General features: G+C 41.2%; 1 protein-coding gene and 1 pseudogene across 2 annotated transcripts in view; one reads left to right on the plus strand and one right to left on the minus strand.

Moving 5' to 3' along the window:
* The first annotated feature begins 955 nt into the window (after positions 1-955).
* Positions 956-3,442, plus strand: LOC124509602 (succinate dehydrogenase [ubiquinone] cytochrome b small subunit, mitochondrial-like; annotated as a pseudogene).
* Positions 3,443-12,183: 8,741 nt separating this feature from the next.
* The window catches only part of ANKRD55 (ankyrin repeat domain 55), a 95,319-nt gene continuing 85,729 nt past the window's right edge, over positions 12,184-21,773 (minus strand). For both annotated transcript variants that reach the window (XM_047086729.1, XM_047086722.1), the window contains 2 exons: positions 15,157-15,249; positions 12,184-13,212 (listed from right to left, as the gene is read on the minus strand). In XM_047086729.1, coding sequence (XP_046942685.1) covers positions 13,091-13,212; positions 15,157-15,249 — 215 coding nt within the window. In that variant the 3' untranslated portion in view covers positions 12,184-13,090. The remainder of the gene's footprint in view (positions 13,213-15,156; positions 15,250-21,773) is intronic.

The raw sequence follows: 21,773 nt of genomic DNA on the forward strand, positions 1-21,773 counted from the left end.
GACACATCACAGCCACTCACATTCAGAATCAACCCATGCCTCACCTGCTGCAAGAGCCTGGGAAATGTAGTTTTGACATGTGCCCAGGAAAAAAGGACATGATGGTGTTGGTGGCCATCAGTGGTCTCAGCAGCAGCCTGATATCTCTGTGCCTGATATCTCTATGGGGGATCAGTGTGTGCAGGGACTATACCCCAAATGACTAGGCAGGGAGCCTGGCCCTGCCACATGGAGCTGTAAGGCACAGTGATGGTACTTACTTCGTAGGACTGTTGTGAGGTTACACAAGAGGACTCTTCAGAGTTCTAAATTTAGAACAATGGCTGCTCTTAGTAAACAACTGAGGAATAATAGCTATTTTTGAATGGAAAGCACCTCATCAGGTCTGACAAAAGAACATTAGAGGCTATTGTTTCTCCTTTTTCTTATTTATGGCTTCAACTAAAAATGTTATTTTCTAATGTTTGAGGTCCTTCAATGCCTTCCACCTGCTTCTCGTTTTCTTTCCAGCTTTCTTCTTTGCTGCAGCTTTGGATGGCTGTTTCCGTTCCAGATTTTTATTTCCTCCATCACGCACCCTCTGGCTGTAAAAGTCTCCTTTGCTTATGCTCTGTCCTGTGGCCTCCAGTTCCTTCCCCACCATCGAATACCTCCTGAAAACTTCCTCTTAATGAAACCTTCTCTTTATTGCCCATTTAAAGATTGTTTCTAAATTAAGTGGAGTGCTCCCTTCTGGTTTTCTACTTTTCTCCCTGTATATTTTATCAATTCTCACAGGAAATAAAACCCAGGAGAAACAGAGCTATTAGCAGCAGCAATACCAGTAATTGGCAATCAGATTTTATGGAGTTTCTTGGATACTGATGGAACAAAGTCAGAAAATAGAACCCATCTATGTCACTGCTTTACCCATGTAATCCAACCTGGAGAATTTTGGTTGGCATCCTCATCGACAATGAGCTTTACAAAAGGAGGCGTTTTGTTTTATTCCAACTGTAGCTTCCTCACCCTCGAACAATGTACATAATGGGTATTCACAACTTTTTTGCTAAAATAATCTTCAATTGGAGAAGGGAGAGTTAACAGCAGAAAGTGGTACATGAAAACAAGGTAATATTTATTAAAAACTACTTAGTTTCTTCTGATATTCTCTACCACAACTTTTTAAGGAATTTTTAATTATAAGATTAAAGTCATTATGAAGAAGTATTCTTCTTAGAATCAAAAAGTATATTTACAGTGTTAGAAGGGCTAGCACATTTCATAAAAATGTTGATCTTAGGATCTAAGTGGCCATTCTTCATCACATTATTTTCTCTTAGAAACTGTTAATAAGATGGAGCCCCTGGGTGGCTCAGTCCATTAAGCGTCTGACTTCGGCTCAGGTCTGATCTTACTGTTCATGAGTTTTAGCCCCGCAGTGGGGCTCTGTGCTGATAGCTTGGAGCCTGCTTCAGATTCTCTCTCTCTCTCTCTCTCTCTCTCTCTCTCTCTCTCTCTCTCAAAAATAAATAAACATTAAACAATTTTTTTAAAAAACTGTTAATAAGACACACTTTCCAGATTCAGTTTAAGTGAAAGAAGGCATTTACCCCTATGTTCTTGACAGTGAAATTTTAAGGTAATTAAAAAACTCAGAGCAAAGCATTATGTCCTGTTAAGTTAAGCCTTATTTTAAAATGGTTTGCAGGGGCGCCTGGGTGGCGCAGTCGGTTAAGCATCCGACTTCAGCCAGGTCACGATCTCGCGGTCCGTGAGTTCGAGCCCCGCGTCGGGCTCTGGGCTGATGGCTCGGAGCCTGGAGCCTGTTTCCGATTCTGTGTCTCCCTCTCTCTCTGCCCCTCCGCCGTTCATGCTCTGTCTCTCTCTGTCCCAAAAATAAATAAACGTTGAAAAAAAAAATTAAAAAAAAAATAAAATAAAATGGTTTGCACAGATACCTTTCAATTGTTGAAGATAAAACACACATAGAAGCTTCCTGACATTTTGTTCTAAGCTTCTTTTCTCGTAAGAACCAGTATTACATTGAAAACACAGAAGAGACAGATGATTTTTAACTTTATGCTTTAATGTCTGCACGTGCACATATTTAGGTCTATGCTACTCAAAGCCAATTCTCTATCATCAGGGGACTGCTTTGAAAGTTGACAGATCCTGCAGGCCTCTTTCCCTCCTTCTCACTCTTCCAGAGTTCATAAGCATACCCACAGATGGGCTAAGAGGTTAAGAAAAATGGAATCAGGGAAATCGGTTTGTTTTGCTTCTTCTGTGCAGCTGTGTTGAAAAGGTTTGTGTGAAGAGAGAGAAGGTAATGGATAATCCATTAAAAGAGCTGTGCCTCAGGAATACCAGAAACACCTCTCTACTTTTTGCTGCATTAAGTACCTCTGATCCTCCTGTCCCTCCACCCTGAGAAACTCTCATCTTGGCCCCTGGGTTGGGCTGAGAATGGCAGGGGCTGGGACTGGTGAAAGCATTAGTTTCAGTGTCCCCCCCCCCCCCACACACACCCCATCATCTTCACACTTCCTACAGAGTCACAGAAGTTGGCTCTCTTTTCCTGAATAGATCTACTGATGAGGAAATACGGTCAAATTAGCAAGAAGTATCATTTTGAGAAAGAAATACTCAGCAATACCAACGCTTTTGAGAATGGGGCAACTTTGTCAAATACGTAAATTGTTTTTTTTCTTCTGCTGAACCAGTGAGGTTACCACTTTATAAGAACTAGTCCAGATTTCCTCATACTCTGACCCTGTACCAGCTACAAAAAGACCCTGGCTTTCATCTTCAGGATCTTTAAGAGGTCCAATGTCAACACTCTGGATTATCATTTCAATTTGAATTCAAGTTTGCTCATGTCTAGAGTTTTGTTTTTGATTTTTTTTAAGTTCTGAGACTGTGACTCTGGGGACTCTGTAATTTAGCATGGAAGAATAAAAGTAGCTTCAGTAGAGAGAGGGATGAGTCTCCAGAGGCTGTCTTGTGTAGTGCCTAAAGAGGCAGAGCTCTGTTTCTACAGATGCCAGTGGTCAGACGTGCTCGTGCTCACATGTTAGCATTTCTCCAGGTCCGAGCTGCCTCAGGATGGTGGAAAACACAGCACATTCACCTGTCACCCAACCACCATTGTGGTTCCTAGGCTTCATCTCTCAGCTTGACTGGTGAGAGGGTTGGCAGTGTTTTGCTCCTGGGCTTAGTTCCAGCTGCTGATTTGGACCATGGCTCTGTGACGGACTACTCCCTGGCTGCAGCCCTCACTTTTCATAGTCACTGGGGCCTTGGACAAGTGGTTGCTGACTATGTTCGAGGGGATGCTTGGCAGAAGGCTGCCAAGGCAGGTGTTTTGGCATTCTTGGCTTTAACCTTTGCTGGGCTTTGTTATTTCAGCTTTTATCCTATGGGCATCTGCAAATCTGTTGCCATGATGTGGAAGCTCTGACCTCTTTGACCTAATACCTTGAGAATGGACTGTACACCTCTTTTACTCTGCTCTGTTAAGCCATTTAACTCACAATAAGGAGGAAATAACAGTTAAGCCCACTGGTGAGACAAATCTCTTCTCAACACCTGGTTATTTTTAGAATTTAGTCTTCGAGAAAAAAGTGTGAGAGGAATTGTATCCAAGAAATCTGGAGACTGAGTTCCATTGTATAACTAAGCATTATATATGAGCTTTTCCCTTTTAGTTTATCCTAAAGGGAATTCCGCTTTGTTCTATCAATACCTGATCAAACTTCTGTATTTGTCCTGGGAATGATGGAGAAAGGGAAAGATTGTTACTTTCTTTAAATGTTTTTTTTATTTATTTTGAGGGGTTGGGAGGGACAGGGAGGAGAGAGACAATCCTAAGCAGGCTCCATGCTGTCATTGCAGAGCCCAATGCAGGGCTTGATCTCACAAACCGTGAGATCATGACCTGAACCAAAATCAAGAGTCAGATGTTTACCAACTGAGCCACCCAGGCACCCCAAAGACTGTTACTTCTTAAGTAAAGACTTCCCCAAAATTAGTCAGTGTTCAATTTTTGAAAACTTGCCTCTCTGTTCATTCAATACCAGTAACTGATGGTTACATGTTCTATGGAAACTTTAAAAAATCAGGATATACTGGGGCACCTGGGTGGCTCAGTCAGTTAAGCATCTGACTTAGGCTCAGGTCACTTTCTCACAATTCCTGGGTTCCAGCCCCACATTGGGTTCTGTGATAATAGCTCAGAGCCTGGAGCCTGCTTCAGATTCTGTGTCTCCCTCTCTCTGACCTTCCCTCTCCTTGCTTGAGCTCTGTCTCTGTTTCTGAAAAATAAAGAAACCTAAAAAAATTTCTTTAAATAAAAATTAAAAAATAGGACATACTGTTATTTCACATTACTAATTTCTTTCTTTTTTTATTTTTGAGAGGCAGAGGGTACAAGTGAGGAAAGGCAAAGAGAGAGAGAGTGGGAGGGAGAGACAAGGAGAGAAAGGGGACTCACCTGAGGTGGGGCTCATGTTCACCCAATATGGTACTCAAACTCATGAACTGTGAGATCATTACCTGAGCTGAAGTCAGATGCTTAACTGACTGAGCCACCCGGGGGCCCACACATTACTCATTTCTAACTCCTGGGAAGAAGAGCCTGAAGAGCTTCTGAAGTGTAGAGAAATCCCGTGTAGGGAAGAGGCCCCCTTAGAGATGTCTCAAAAAAAATTACAGATTCTACTGGGGACTTAATCCTCCTAATATATTTATTGTACTTACCCTAAATGTATCCTTATGTATTTATTTTACCTGTCCTAAAATCTCTGTCCACAAATATAACACTGTAAGTAATAAAGCATTATTTTTCCCACTGTGGAAATCTCTACTGTGAAAACATAGTTTATGAAAATCAAGTTTTTTAAAACAATAAAATACTATACAATAAAAAAGAATAAAAGTAGAGAAATAATTTAAGAGTTAACATTGGGTTTTACTTGTGAAAATCCTTAAAGGAAACCTGATTTCAAGTGTAGTCAGGAAACCCTGAAGGGGGAGCTGTCATACTCTACCACTTGCCTTTGTTTGCAGAGCCCACCAAGAAGAAGCACAGCTCAAATGTCCCAGAAGGAAGAGGTTTACTTTACTACCCGCAGCGGGTAGCAAGTTTTCTCTTTGCCCAGGAACAATCCAGCCAATGACAACTGCAGCAACTCAGCCAATGAGAAGTTGTCACAACCCCAAACTCTTGTTTTCTTCCAAAAGACTTCAGTTCCCAGCAGCCCTTGCCAACACCTTTCTTTCCCCTACAAAAGGCCACTCCTCTCCTTAGTTCTCTGGACTTGCCTATGGTTGCTGTGGTTTGCATGTCAGGAATTGCAATTCTTCTATTCCCCAAATAAACTCCTTTTGCTGGTTAACTGGCTAGTTTATTTTTAAGTTTCACATATTAAGGGATAATCTATTGGTTTCAAATGACCAAAACAGAGAGCATACAGTTTAAATGACTTTTTTTCTTCTAATAAATACAGGAAAATCCTCACAACTTAACCTCATATAAATTTGTTGTACCCTTAATATTTTAAACATTATTTTTCCTACAGCATCTACCACAGGGCAGTTAAAACATGTTTGCTGACACAATGAACGACAGCATGAAAGCATTACAATCAAATGCTTCAGAGCCAGAATGCACTAAGAACAGAGAATAGGTGCTAGAAATGGAAATAATTTCCAGACCTGGACATTAGAATACTTAAGAAGTCTTCCTGCCCGAGTGATGTCAGAGCTCTTGGGTCACATGATTTAAACTAACCTTTTTCTTTACCAACAAACAGTGATTGGTTATATAACCAGCCAAGGAATTCAGACCCATACACATCCATTTCTGTACAAAAGATGTATGATTTGCCTGGCTTATAAATATAAGGAGAATACCTCCTTGATTCCAGGAGAGTTGACCTAAGGAAAGGCACTGTCACATCCATTTCTTACCTACCATGATTAGTATTTATCTTTTGACTAGGAGGGCAGTTAAGGGGGAAAACATACATTTCTTGAGTATGAGAGGGTGTTGGGGTAACTGCAAGATCAGGCGTGAAATTAGAGTGTACTGCCTACATTACCATCAGGATACCTACCTTGAACAGAAAAACTGATTAAACTGAGCTGTGAGCTGTTAATAGGCTCACAAGGTAACACGAAGAAACAGTGTTCATCCATGAATACTCATTAAGGTGTGATGTGGCTAATGATGTGCTCTACGGGGAAATCCCATTCTGAGCACAGTGCTGAGTCATGCATACACGTATTATATGGGTTTCCTTAACCCTTGGATTATATTCTATCCCATGAAACATCACAATTTAATACAGTAAAACCTAGGCATGATTCCTGTGCCCCAGCATCAGTGCTTGCAAAAGGATATGTCTTAACAATATTGCAATCTGCTGCACAGTTTCGGGTACCTGTCTCTTGCTTCAACCCTGCTTGGAAGGAACAGACAGACCCCAGGAGGCCGCTTCCTCCAGTCTCCCACCACCCCGCAACCTCTTTTGCAGTCGCAACCTTCGGAACCACCTTCTCAGCCATCCTGTGCCTCCCCGAAGAGCCAACACCGATTTCCGCACTTGGCCCCTTTCCTGTGCACCAGCACGAGCTCCCACATGCGTCAGAATTATGCCACCCGGGTGGCAGCCGCGTCCACCGCCTGGCCCACCTGCCTCTGCGCGTCTCCCGCACTCACCTCTGTTTGGGCCGCTGTTTCCACGGGGAGGACGTGGCTCTGTGGACGCAGGCCACGTTGAGAGCTGAGAAGCTCCAGGGTCCCCGCGTCGCTGGAACAGGCCAGCCAGGCGGGGCCGCAGCGCTCCTTCCAGGACGTGCAGGAGCCGCGCACGTGAGCGGGATCGACCTCCGGACGCCAAGGCAGCGGCCCCGGCCGGGAGGATCCCGAATCCCGTCCTGTGCGTCCGGGGACGTGGCCTCTGCCCGCACCCACCCACCCGCGTCTGCGAGCCACCTGCGGGACCTCGGCCAGCTGCGCAGGTGCCGCCCATCGCGAAGATGGACACCACCTGCCTGACCCCGTGGGCCGGCCCGCCGGCGGGGCAGGGGGCACCTCCTCACCTGACTCCCCCCTCAGGCACCGCCTTTCTCCGAGGGCCCCCCCTGGCTCTTCCCTGGTGTCAGAGCTTCTGCCTGAACCTCTTCCCGAGGCCACCAGTCAGCCCTTCAACCACCCTGGAGCCCTCTCCCAAGCCATAGACCAAATGGAAACAATAAAGCTTTTGCAGCAGATAAAATTAATTCAAAGAGCTCTTAAATCTGAAAGATTACCCCCCCCCTCCCCAAATGTTATACCCAGGGGTATGGTGGTAAACCAGATCTCAAATAAAAGAAAACCCTGATTTGTAGTGTTTTCCAGTTTCCATGGTGTAAATGTTTCCACCAGGGCCAATTTCAAGCCACCAATGGTGGCTGACAAGAACTGGCTCTAGCACATCCAAGGAAGCAAAATCTTACTCACTGTATAAGCCTTTGTTAGAATAGTACAAAAGGCTTTATGGAACTTTGACTCTTCATCCTGCCCGGGTAGAATGTGGCAACGGGGAGGTGATGCTCCCCAATCTCACTGCTATGGAAACTGAATGGGCTAGCTCTCAGGAACTAGAGAGTCAAAGGAGGGGAAATTCTTTAAATCTTTTCCTTTTTTTTATTTGCATTTGTATTTTTTCCTTCCCCAAAGTCACTTGTTCAGAGACCACTGGGGTAGATATCTTAGAGTGAGCTACGTTGACACATGAGAACATTGCCTTGTGCTTTTTAAATTTTTTAATTTTTTTTAATGTTTATTTTGAGAGACAGATGCACACACACAGAATCCAAAGTAGGCTCCAGGCTGTCAGCACAGAGGCTGACACGGGCCTCAAACTCAGAAACTGTGAGACCATGACCTGAGCCGAAGTCAGATGCTTAACTGACTGAGACACCCAGGTGCCTGAACATTGCCTTGGTTTTTACCTTTTCTTGAATTCAAAGGCTTTCTTGGCTTTGTCATAGAGATTTGAGAAAAGTCTGATAGCCTCCTCCTACCTGTAAACCACGATGCTGACTGGCCTAGCCTTCTGTTTATTGTTATTCTCTAACATACTTCCAGAAACTTCTCATCTAACTCTGCAGCTTGAATGAATAGCTTATACTTTCAAATATGGTTAGTGTTTGGCTCAGTGGTGATCTCCCTGAAGTCCTTTTTTAGGCCCTTAAGCTTCCTTTTTAGCCTGTTGGAGCATAATGTTTGTAGCTCTGTATCTCATAGATAGGTATGATTCAATCAATTCTAGTGTTTGAGCCCTGATGAAGTAGAGGAGATACCATTATGTCCTGGGACATCATGGAACAATGTCTTAAGTGTTAGTAAGGCAAGTGGGTGTCATCTTCTGAGAGTGAGACCAGTCCTTGATTTGTCTATTGCAGGGAACAATTCTTTGGGCTCTAAGATGTGGCTTTGCTTCCTCATAAACTGTCTTTTTATTATCAGTAATAGTGAATATAATTGGTTTCTTTTTAAAAGCTTTCTTGGAGTACTTTTATATATCACATTAATGGAAATGATGGAGATAATTTCCTTCCTTCATTCCTTTATGTCACTCACTGTTATTCGCTTTCAGTGCACCAAAGATATTGTTCATGCTCATCTGTATCTGGGCTCAGCACTTGCTTTCATTGCCAATGCACAGCCAACTACAGTCTCCTATACCATCCACTCCACCTTCTCACCTTATAGCTGGCCCCACATCTCCACATCTCCAAACTCCAGCTTCCCATCATTGAAGTCAACATGTTAGATTCTACCTTGTCCCCCTAAGGGAACTGGCAGTCTTTCTTTTGCTCTCCTTTTTCCTAGTTGTGGACCACTAGCAATTGCAAGGTAATTTACATTCAATGTAAATAAAATTTTTACTAGGGACTTAATAATTAACAAGCTATTTCCTATTCTTCACACATTAGTGTGAAAACTACCTTTGTCCTTCTGATGACAGTTGTGCATGCTGACTGAAAACTTTTGAGCTTTTTTTTTTAAGTTTATTTATTTACTTTGAGAGAGAGAGGGAGAGAGAGAATCCCAAGCAAGCTCCACACTGTCATAACAGAGACCAATATGGGGCTCAAACTCACACACTGTGAGATCATGACCTGAGCTGAAATCAAGAGTCAGATGCTTAGCCAACCGAGCCACCAGATGCCTATTGAGATTTTGATACAATTCATTCATTGACTTTTCATATTTGGCCTTTGGGGATTTCTTGGAACTTATCTGCTTAAAAGACCAAGATTGGACAAAATAGAGGTCAGAATCAGAAGGCATTTTCTTTGAAAACATAATAGTTTGATAGAAACATACCATTTATTGATAGTCTTCATCTACCAGTATTAATGTTTCTATGCCAATGTCTAGGGAATTGAATCTGATGGAATTTCCTGATTTCAAAGATCATTTTCAAATAGTAAGCATTTTAAAAAATACATCATTTTCCCTGAAGGCAATAAGAAAGGCTAGCTACTACATGTGAGAGCTGCTACCATGTTTTTTTTTTTTAATTAATTAATTTGGTTTTTTGTTTGTTTTGTTATTTTGTGTGTGTGTTTGAGAGACAGAGCATGAGCAGGGGAGGGACAGAGAGAGGTTGGGGACAGAGGATCCAAGGTGGGCTCTGTGCTGACAGCAGCGAGCCTGATGTGGGGCTTGAACTCACAAACTGTGAGATCATGACCTGAGCTAAAGTCAAACGCTCAACGGACTGAGCCACCCAGGCACTCCTTATTTAGTTTTTAACTTGAGTGTTATATATCATGCTAAGGTCAAATATGCTCCTTCCTAATTACCCCATTTAATCCCTAGGGTGGATTCCAAATGGTTCTTTTCAAAAACCACTTTTAAAATGCCAGGATGCTTAGAGACATGCATTGGAAAATTTCAAAGAGTAAGGGCCAAAGCAAAATCAATGGTTATGTTTGCCTTTGTGGGAAGGAGGCACAATATTTCTAATCAGTCACTTAGTGAGATTTTCTAAAATTGTGTATCAAGCTGTGATTTAACAGACTTAGAAAGGATAATAATCTGGAGTCACAGAAAGCTATTTATATTGGCTGAATTCTATGAAGATAAGAGCATTAGAATTTAGTGTTTACTGGGAGAAAGGACACCTGTGTTAAACCAAGTGATTACTGAAGGAGAAAAGGAAAAATTGGGGGAAACCCTGGCTTCCAACAACTGTAATTGGTTAGCACAAATTACTGAATTGGTCTGCTCTTTCCACAAATATTAACCTTAGCTACACTATGCCTGTACAGCGTATAAGCTAAATAAGTAAATTCAGAAAGGGAAGCTTTGCCAAAGATGTATCACACCAATGAAATTTCTGGAACAGGAAAATGATGATTTGGGAATTATGTATGTGGACTATGGGACTAGAAAGACTTCACTGCTAAGGCCTGTTCTGCCATTAGTTTGTGACTTTGGGAAAATTAGTTCTTTCTTTGCCTTGGATTCCTTGTCTGTACTTGGACAATATAGGTTGATTTGATATAATGATTCCAATGAAATAATGTATGCAAAGTTATGATGTTTATGTGTGTAAATAAATGAGTCCTTAGCAATGAAGGGAAATATAAGTGGCAAAACAAGAAAATAGTCATTTTAGAAAAAAAAATTTTCTGGACATTTTTAAAGTTGGGCACAAGTTGGTGAATACCTACCTAATATCTGATTTGGTCAGTAAAATATTGGCTGAGGATAAATCTACCTCAAACAAGCAACTTTACTTGGTGGCAAAACGATAGCTCCTCTACTGATTTATTTATATTTTTTATTTATTTTTGAGAGAGAGAGAGATAGAGAGAGAGAGAGAGGATCTGAAGCAGGTTCTGCGCTGACAGCAGAAAGCCTGATGTGGACCTCTAATTCATGAACTGCAAGATCATGACCTGAGCCTAAGTCCAATGCTTAACTGACTGAAACACCCAGGAACCCCAAGGATATCTGCTCTATTTAAAAAGGTGGTATTGGGAAGCATATTATTTCTTCATAGCTAGCAAAAGATCCTTAAATCAACTTCGATAAAAAGGCCTAGCATTAGAGAATGCTATGTGTGTATATATGTGTTGGGAGGTGGTGGCTTATTCCATAGCTGTACACAGGTATTGTTTTGTTTTTGTTTTTGTTTTTTAAGTTGTTTTGGCCTCTTAGCTATCCATGTGGTAAAGAGAACTTAAATGATCACTTAGGGACTGAGCTTTGGTTAGTGTGGTAATCTTTTGGATAGTTCATAAATATTCCAATTCTCCCCTTTTCTGACCCATGGGAGGACTTTATTTCCTTACCCCATTTGGAGTTAGACATGTCCATATGCTTGATCTGGTAAATGAAATAGGATGGGTGGTGATAAGACTCACATCGCATTTCTGCTGTTTTTGTCACCAAGGAGGTGCATGTTGAAGTGGAATCTACGTGAGCCAACTCTGCCAGCTGGTATGGAGCATGTGTTGTGAATGAGAAAACAAAATTGTCAGCCAATGAGATTTTGGTGTTATTATTGAAGAAGAGGTGAGCCTATGCTGACTAAGCTAAGCAGGACAGGGCCAGGTGTCTACTATGTCTACTGTGGATGAACACAGATTCTGAAGTAACCAGGTGACACAATAGAACTACCTAACTGATACTTAACAAAGAATGATTCTTCAAAGATGCAGCCCACAAACAAAACAAAACAGAATAGAAAACCCTTCAGTATCGATGTCCTGGGAGCTCTTCCATTTGTACCAGGATTTGCCCTCCCTATCAACTACTGTCTAGCTTGGGTGATTGGTCACAGGCTTTTTCTTATATAATCCCTAATTCAGACTACTATCATTGTCAAAACGAGATTGTGGAAATAATGACCTCTTTTTTATCACTTTCTACATCTCTCGATCTTGCCACCTCCCCCTCTACATTCTGACTTCCTTCCCTTCCTTCTTTTATGGAAAAAAAAAAAGCAAAACTGAGTGCCTACTATGTGCCAGGCACTGTACACACTTCTATAAGCACAAAGCCAAAGAACTATGTTTTGGCTTCAGAGGAGCTTCTATTTAGTTAATGGCATAGTCTGACCTCTCTAAACAAATAATGCTAATATCAAATGGTAAGCATTGTACTTGAGATATTTACAGATAACATGTGGGCTTAGAAATAACATGGAATGACTATAATCTTATATGGCTGGGCCTTGACATTTAAATCAGTCTCAACAACACATAAACATCTTAAGTAAGATCTACAGTTAGTAGTAGCCTTTCAAACTTTACTAAGTCATAACTTTGGAAACATTTTGAGTGGGCAGAGACCATTATTTTGAAACATAAAAAAGAATGATTAAATACATAGAGTATTTGAGGAATGCATGAGAAGTGCCGATTTCATTCTGTTAGGCCAGGATGTAGACCCTTCCAACTCACATGATCTTCTCACTATTAATCACATCTGAAAGTGACAATAGGTGGAAATAATCAAATAACAAAGAAGATACATAAACATTGGCAAATGATTTGGGCTGTTACCAGGATCAGATGTTAGAAAATATTTTACAGAAGCTTGTACATTTAAAAGCCAAAAACTGTGACTAAACTGTGATTAAAGGAATTTGCTACTTTAATTTTAATTAAGTTTCATCAACCAAGGGTAGAATTACAATGAATGTGAAGAAAACTATGGAATATGCTTTTTGTTGTTTTTTTTTTTTTTTTTATTCAGCAAAGCATACATTTTTAGAACATAAAATCGTTCAGGAAAAAAAAAATCTCTGCTGATACCACAGTGCAAGCCAAACATAGCTGTTTCCCTGCTGATAACATATTCTGACTTTTAGTTTTGGCATGTAGAGGTCAGAGCAACTCACAGACTTAAAATATATATATAATCAAAGATTCCAAGTGCTTGTTTGGGAAATGTCATTAGGAAGGAGTTGTAAAACTGTGAATGGCTTCTAGAATGCAATTTACTGAATCAGTCTTTGTTCTCACAAACTAGAGTAATCTCATCCCTTGACAGTTGAAAATATATATAATCCCTATTTTTACAGTCAGTGAGCCACAGCTAATTCTCATCATTGGTGGGATTGACAAAGTTTTCACTTTCTTTGCCTGCTGTGCTGTGTCCCCGTTGGCTTGGAATAGCAGGTAGCACTCGGTTTGTCCTCAGAGATTCTCCAGATAGAACTGAGGAGAAAGAATAGAAGGAGAGACTTTCAGGGTTTACTTCTGTGAGAGTCTCAGGAGAAATGGTGGGGGGAAACAATGTTATGTCTTAAGGAGTGGAGCCATTTCTAAGAAGCTTGTCTGGTGAGAGCCTGGCTGCAGGAGAAAGCTGTATATCTGTATCTATTCAGGCTCACCACGTGCCATCAGGGATGTCAAATATGTACAAATACAGGACAGAGCCAAGTTTGATCAAAACATGATTGGGCTGTACGTTCCTGGCAGAGCTCTCTTTTCCTGGGGTGGAGCAGCTGTTGATGGCCAAGTCAGCACAATGCTCTAAATGAGCCCCAAGACATTTGTACTGCACTTCTATGCAAGCCTCAAAAGGTTCTCGGTTTCTTTTAGGAAAAGCACTGTGTAGCTTTCCATTTCTTTTTCGCAGAGCTAAACTTGATCAAAGTCTTTATCTTTTCTTCTCTCCTTAAATTTAATTGTGAAGACCAAAGCTCCTGGGCTCTGCCAAAGAAAATCCCCTCTCTGGCTTCTCCAAGCCTCACCAGGATTCGAGGCTGACCGGCTACTTAATTAGATGTCTTTGTGAGTACATTTCTGTTTAAAGACAAGGTCAGGCTTGAATTTCATCCAGTGATTGAATTCGCACCATCCAAAACTCTCACTTTACATAAATCAGAAAAAGCTGAGGAATGCATTTTGGTTTCTGCTACTAACTCTGTGTGAATTTGGACATGTATCTCCACCTCTCCCTTTCCTTATCTGCATAAAGACAGGGTAATACTAAGACCCCGTGGATTACTGATTTTACCTAAGGAATCCTAGAGCTCTCGATTGGTACCATCCAAACTACAGCCTGGGGCAGGAAAAGACATATTGGATATTAATTTTTCAAATAGTTGCCAGTATTTTCCATATGTTATCTTGTGTAACCCTGCCAACAACCTTATCAGGCTGGCACTACTCTTACAGGCCAAGGAAGGAAACTGAAGGTTAAGAAACTTGTTTGAACAGGGCAGTTCCTAAATCTTTCAACCTCTGCAATTAAGAGGTTATGGCGAGGGATGGGGAAGATAATACATTGCGTGTCTGCATACATGTTATAAATGAGTGGGCTGGGATAGAAAGAAAAGGAAGGAAGGAAATTAGAATCCAGTGAGTATTGCTTGTTTTCATGAGGCAGCTGACTCATAGTCCTATAGTTTTGCTCCTGGCTCTGCTACTTACTACCTAAATAATGTTGGGAAAATCATGCAACCTTTCTGAACTCAAGTTTTCTCATCTGTACAATGGGAATAATAATAGAACCTGCCTCATAGTATAGATATGAAAATATACAAATTCAGAATTTCTGGGTGTGGGGATCAGAAATCTACTCTATAACAAGTACCCCAGGTAATACTTAAGTACACTCAAACTTGAAGATCACTGGCTGAATAGAATATTTTTAGTATTTTATATTGTGAGAAATTTTTGTACAAAATATTATAAAATAGATCAACAATGTCAGGAGTAATATAGGTGAACAACATCTACTTGATTATTCCTTTCTGTTTAGGGATGTGTAGCCTCTGAGTACAAAGATGATACATATTTCCATCTGTTCATTGTAATAGGGAAACCAATGTCAAGAGACCAATCTTAAGAATTTTTAAAGCACCTTCTTAAACACATTAAATAGTACATAGCAAAATAAACTTCTGTTGTTGTTTTTATAATCCAAACATAAAAATTCCTCAAGGGAGGGAAGTATTCTTTTTTTTTTTTTTTAAATAAGCATTACCAAGTTGGATGAAGCTTTAAAGAACTGTCTCTATTCTATTTTCCTGTAATTTACAAGTTTTGGCACCTGATGTTCCCTTGAAAAATGAAAGTAAACTGAAATAAGTTAGTTGCGTTTAGACATGTTAACACTTGCAAAGGTAGCTGAAGAAGATTCATAATACTTACATTTTTGGTCTGGTAAGGGAGCTAGGTTGTTCCGGGTCAAAGGATGATCCCTGATTTGGGGTCTGTTTGGGGACAGATGCTGAAAATTTTGTCCTGGGGACAAACATAATTGTATCAATAATTTGAGATGCAACCAAGTGCAAATTGTAAAATCCAATGGATAAGATAATCATAAAATTGTTAGTGATCACTAAACTTAAGATACTAATAACAACAGGGGCACCTGGGTAGCTTAGTAGGTTAAGTGTCTGACTTCGGATCAGGTCATGATCTCAAGGTTCGTGAGTTCGAGCCCCACATTGGGCTCTGTGCTGACAGCTCAGAGCCTGGAACCTGCTTCAGATTCTGTGCCCTGTCTCTCTGCCCCTCCCCTGTTTGCACTTTGTCTATCTCTCAAAAATAAATAAACATTTAAAAAAATTAAAAAACAGATGCTAATAACAACAAAAATAATAGTAGCTACACCTTACTGGTTTTTATTATATGCCAATCACTAGTTAAATGAAAGAAAAGAGGGGCGCCTGGGTGGCTCAGTTGGTTAAGCGTCCGACTTCAGCTCAGGTCACGATCTTACAGTCTGTGAGTTCGAGCCCTGCGTCGGGCTCTGTGCTGACAGCTCAGAGCCTGGAGCCTGCTTCAGATTCTGTGTTTCCCTCTCTCTCTGCCCCTTCCCCACTCATGCTCTGTCTCTCTCTGTCTCAAAAATAAATAAAAACATTAAAAAAAATTTAAAAATGAAAGAAAAGAACATCAGAAATCATTTCTTGAATAAATCAGTTTAAATATAACTTCATAAACAAGCACAGTTGGCCACCCACTCTATAAAACTTAAAAGCTTGAAAAAAAAAAAAATAGGGCATAAAGTACAACCCATCAGTCAAATCCGTGCTAAATGATACAGATAAGTAGGGGATATTCTTCCAGACCAGGGTTTCTCAATGCTGGCTGCACATAAGAATTCTCTGAGGAGTTTTGCTGCCCTAGCCAAATCCCAGATCAATTAAAAAAGAATCTCTGGGACTGGGATAGGGCATCAGATTTTTACTGGTTCCCAAAGGATTCTATTGTGTGGTAGGATTGAGCGTCACTGACCTAGAAGATGGATCTGGGTGAAGTCACCTGGGAGATTGCTATTCTCTAATTTAGGCCATAAGTAGTGCTGTGCTGGAACCATGTATACTGGCTCTTGGGAACCGATGGTTAAAATTTTAGGAATTTAGGGGCGCCTGGGTGGCGCAGTCGGTTAAGCGTCCGACTTCAGCCAGGTCACAATCTCGCGCTCCGTGAGTTCGAGCCCCGCGTCGGGCTCTGGGCTGATGGCTCAGAGCCTGGAGCCTGTTTCCGATTCTGTGTCTCCCTCTCTCTCTGTCCCTCCCCCGTTCATGCTCTGTCTCTCTCTGTCCCAAAAATAAATAAACGTTGAAAAAAAAAAATTTAAAAAAAAAATAAAAAAAAAAATTTTAGGAATTTAGTGAGCTGGTTGACATCACAATGGTGGCTCAACATTGGCCATAGTGGAAGTATTTATACCATGAAAATCAGCAAGCACTGATTTTTCTCCCAGAGAGCCAGCTGTTAAACATTTATCAACAGACTACTGATTACAGGAGATAGATCTAAATATCTGAAAATAGAAAAAATACCCAAGTTATTCAGGTCCTTATACATAGTTGACCAAATGGGACAGGATTAGACTTTTTGCCAACTTGGACAAGAGATTCTCCCTCTCTAAAATTTCCTTATGTACAAAATGGTGAAAATAATTGTGTCTGTTTTTTTCACTTGTCCTAAAAATTAAGTAGGAGAACAAATTAAAACATGTAGCTTACAAGGTTAACACTCAATAAGCATTAGCAATTATTACATTTTTATTCTGTAGCGTGTTTAACACGATCTCTGGGAGAGTAGGGAATGTATTCATTTAATTTGTTGCCTCGTAGTCTTGAAAGAATCAGAACAACTACAGTACTGCTCATAGGTTTAATTCTTCTGTTTGGACCAAGTCGTCCTTAAATAAGGGGAAACAGAAAAAGCATTAGCCAAGATCCACTGTCTGTCTGCTTAGGTGAGTCCAAAGGCATATTATAGGAGCAGTAATCTGAGCACTGCCATTTGATGAAGACTGAGCAAAACTTCCAGTCTCTTTGGTGGATATTATATTTTCATTCCTTTGTATCCTAAAGGTCAAATAACTTCACAAACTATTATTTAAAAAGAAAACATTCTTCAGTAGAATAATAGTGAGTAATTACAGTAAGTAAGTAAGCACCCTTATCAACTCATACCTTATTTATCCATGAATTGAGCAGAAATTTGCAAAACCAAGAAATGAGATAATGGTAATTATGGATAATGTTTATTGGGCTATTGTCGGGGACTGGGCTCAATCCTATATGCATAATCTCATTTAATCCTAACAATCACTTTCCCTTGTGAGATAGATACTATTATCATCCCTGAGGATACTGTGGCTTGGAGGAGTTCTCAAAAGTGCTCAAGGTCATATAATGGAAAGTGACAGAGGCTGGGCTCCAATTTAGGTCTGTCTGACCTAGAACCTATCCTGCCTCCCTAGCAGCCAAAGCAATTTTGGCAGGATGAGAGAAGTGGGCAGAAACAGGTTATGGCAGTGATTTGGGAAGTGAAAGCAGAGCTCAACTTCATTCTGCACTGGCATTTGGCTCAGTTTTGAAGGAGGAGGTAGAGCTGTGTGCAGTCCATCTGTGCTGCAGGCACTGAAAGGGACCTCCAGCCTGTGGGGACAGGGTTGAGGACTACTGTCCTAGACTTCAAAGGCAGAAAAGGTTTTCAACTAAATCCCTTTGTTCAACAAGTAAATAAATTCAGCACTCCTCTGTTGTGTGCTCACCATATTCCTGAGCCTAGAGTACAAAGAGGAGAAGGCAAGATGCTCAGGAGGTGATTACAGTGTACGTTGGAAGAAAAACAGGTTAACGGATACTTTTGGAGCCCATGAGCAGTGCCGTGAGGGCATCACACAGAAAAGAGGGGTCCAGACAGGTGGAGGTGTCTTAACTCCCACAGAGCTCACTTGAATGTCTGCTCTGTCACTTCCTACCTAGCTCTGTGACCTACTGAGTGGTGGGCTAACCTCTCTATGCCTCAATTTCCTCATTTCCAGAATAGGGATTAAAGACTCCTCTTCTGCAGTATTATTGAAGGGGAAGTACGCAGTTCAGTTTGCCATCTGCCCCCCAGGAGGCTCAACAAGGTAGAGCTATTCTTCTATGATTCACAGTAAGAAAGAGCCACACTTCCTATAGAGGTCAGGGTGACTTTCAGAGAAGTTTTGAGGTGGTTCTTAAAAGTCTGTACAAGTCTGTTAAGCCGACAGTGGACAGAAGCTAAAAATAACATGGGCACTGACGTCATAGAGTGAAAGGTATGGGTTGTCAGGGAACTGAGAGATATTCAAGGAACTGTTCAGGGGGATGGGGGAAAGGATTAGAGATGTGAGTCACAGAAGCTGACAACAGAAAGTGAGGCCCTGCCATGCTGGGAGGATTTTGTTTACCAGCTCAAGAATCTGGCTTTTGTCCTGGAAAAGATGTAGCACCTGTGATGGGTTTCAATCGAGGGATCACTAGATCAGCCATACACAGGGAGGAGGCTGCATTGTTGCTAGGATATGTTAGAAAATTAGGGAGAAGGAAGTTCTCTCTTAAGGGAGAAGGGAAGTGAGAGCTTTCTTGCTTTCTGTGTGATGGCTTGTAAATAACCAGGCTGATAGCAAACACCTCAGAGCTTTCTGTTCCATTTTCTCTGAAAGCTGTTTGCAATGAATTAAGCTGATGTGCTCCAAATTTCCTCATTAGGCTAAGTGCCTCACCCCCCATCTCTCTCCATCTAGCGCACTGACAGGTCTCAATGAATGTTAAGCAATAATCATTACAGCTCAATGTTCAGGGTTGCTGATGCAAGCACAGGTTAATGGCTGCCAGGAATTCAAACAGTGGCAGTGCTAGCTAGCCCTTATTATTTCTACTAAATCCAGGTCAGGAAAAGAGAAAATCCTATGCTAAAGCTACTATCCAAGTTCAAATCAGTGGTGCAATGGTATGACTTAGATTATCCAACTACTTTACTGTATTAGGCTTTCATATCACACATGATCTTAGCCAAAAGGCTGAGAAGCGATAGGCTTTCATATCAAATATGGCAGCTCAGTGTAGAAATCTACTGTTTCAACCTGCCTAGACTAACACTAAAACCACCCAAGTGAGCCTCCTAATCGTAGTCCAGAGTCTCGGTAGTTGCCAAAACATTTCAAACTGAGTTAAAAATGTCCGCAAAAATAAAATCCGTAAGGCAGGAAAATCTTTTTTGTTTTGGGGAGGACAACGTCATTTCTCAGACAAGTACACTGTGGGTAATTGGTAAGCTTACTACCAAACTGGACTTTCAGAGAAATACATTGCCATGGTGATACCTTCCTATTTTGGAGATCTGGGTTCAAGTACAAAATATGTCATCAATTAGTTGTAAAACTTGGAGCAAACTGTTTTAACTCTTCTAGGCCATGTGAATTATAACTGAAAAGAGCCTGATGAGGTATAATGGTCCCAGCCTCTGGGTGAGTAAGAAACTGTGGCTCAGAGAGATATGTCTTGTTCTATCAGTTGGGGCTCACCCAGGAAAAAAGAGACCTCTCTTGGTTTTTGGAACAGAGGGAATTTCATACAGAAACTTGTTTCTATTGGTGTTAGAAAAACTAAGAAGCCAAACAGAAGAGAGGGTAGAGGACAATCCAGAGATCAGCCACTGCAAAAAAAAAAAAAAAAAAAGCAACCATCTCTAGACTGGAGAGATAAGGGGAAAGGATGGTGTTAAAGCTAGTGGGGGCCAGAGCTACAGAGTGAGCAGCTGTGTGGAGGGAGCATGAAGGAGATGGAACCACTGTGGGAGCTTCTAGAAAAAGCACAGGGCCATTGTGGACAACTACACTGTTTTCCCTCCTTCTCCTGCTCTTCCTCATCTGCCAGTGCCTCCTGATACTTGGCCAAAAGTACCTGGGAGCAGCTGCAAGGGAGCTTGGGAAGTGTCATTCCCTGAGAGACAGAATAGGGCTGGAGGGAAAAACTAGACGTGAGGGCAATCAGGCAGTTGACTAGCACATTTACTTAAGTTTCATCATCTTTAAAACAAGGTGATTCTTAGCTTGTAACTAAACCATAGTGCTTAGTATAGGGCCTGGCACATAGTTTTAAAAAACCAAATACGTTCGTGTGGGTATAACACTTTGTTCAAATCACTGTTCTAAGTATTTTACCTGTATCACCTCTTTTAATTTAACAGCAACTCACAATGCTATAGTTAGGTATGGTTAGGTATTTCCTCCCATTCTTTTCAGGTGAAGAAACAAAAGCCCAGAGAGATTAAGTAACAGCACCTAAGTGACAGAACCAGAATTTGAACCCAGATGTCTTAGCCCTTGTAGTAGTCCGCCTCTTGACAAATTAGAATGGCAGACCCTCTAACCATTTAATGAATAAGGTCCTTTCCATTTCAAAACCCTATGATCTTGTAACTAAACATGATAAGAAAAGTACCTTGAAGTCAGTTGCATAATCATTTTAGCAAATCCATATCTTTTAAAACTCATTTATAGGCTGAAGATTCTTGGGAGATTTATCTTACCACAGCTCAGTTGCCTAGAATGGCTCCTAGCTATTATCAGTGCTTAAAAACATTGGTTGCAGGGGCACCTGGGTGGCTCAGTCAGTGAAGCATCTGACTTCGGCTCAGGTCATGATCTCCCGGTTTGTGAGTTTGACCCCTGCGTTGGGCTCTATGCTGACAGCTCAGAGCCTGGTGCCTGCTTCAGATTCTGTGTCCCCCTCTCTCTCTCTGCCCCTCCCCTGATTTCACTCTGTCTCCCTCTCTCTCAAAAATAAATAAACTTAAAAACATTGGTTAAAAAATAAATGCTTTGATGTAGCCACAGCTAATTATTTAAGATTCTCCTGGAGAATTTTGCTTCTTTTCTACTATTCTGCCACTCCAGGACTTTTCAAGTCACTTCACTGGCAAATGAAGCTAATTTTCAAACCGAGTTTATTGAATTTCATTTTATTTCCAATAATACAGAAAGTTTTAGATAGTACAAATGCCATAATCTACTAGTTCTTTATCCACTATCAAATCTCTCTTCTCTCTTAGAAACAAAAATCCAACTTTTGAGGGACAGCCGCATGCTGAGATAAAAGACTGCAATTCCCACTCTCCCGTGCCAATAGGCGTGACCATGTGATTAAAGTTCTGGCCAATGAGATGTAAACAGATGTGTGGACTTAAGGGCAATGATGTCTTAATGGGAGCTGATTCAGCTGGGAAAATCCATGTTTCCCTTCTGTTTCTTTCCTCCTTCTCTGTTAGCCTTAATGGACCGTGAAATAACCTGAAGAATGGAAGTCATATGGTAAGCTGTGGAGCACCCAGGAGGAAGGAGCCTAGGTTTTTGGTGATCATGGAGCTACCAAACACCTGGGAACTACCTACTTCAGACTTCTTTCCTATGAGAGCAATACACTTCTATGTTGTTTAAGCCATTGTTACTTTGGTTTCTTTTACAGGCGGCTGAGCCCATTCCTAACTGA

Source organism: Lynx rufus, unplaced genomic scaffold, assembly GCF_022079265.1.
Source record: "Lynx rufus isolate CCGP_SWC_20201006 ecotype Redwood Valley unplaced genomic scaffold, mLynRuf1.p SCAF_1, whole genome shotgun sequence".
Lineage (NCBI taxonomy): Eukaryota > Metazoa > Chordata > Mammalia > Carnivora > Felidae > Lynx > Lynx rufus.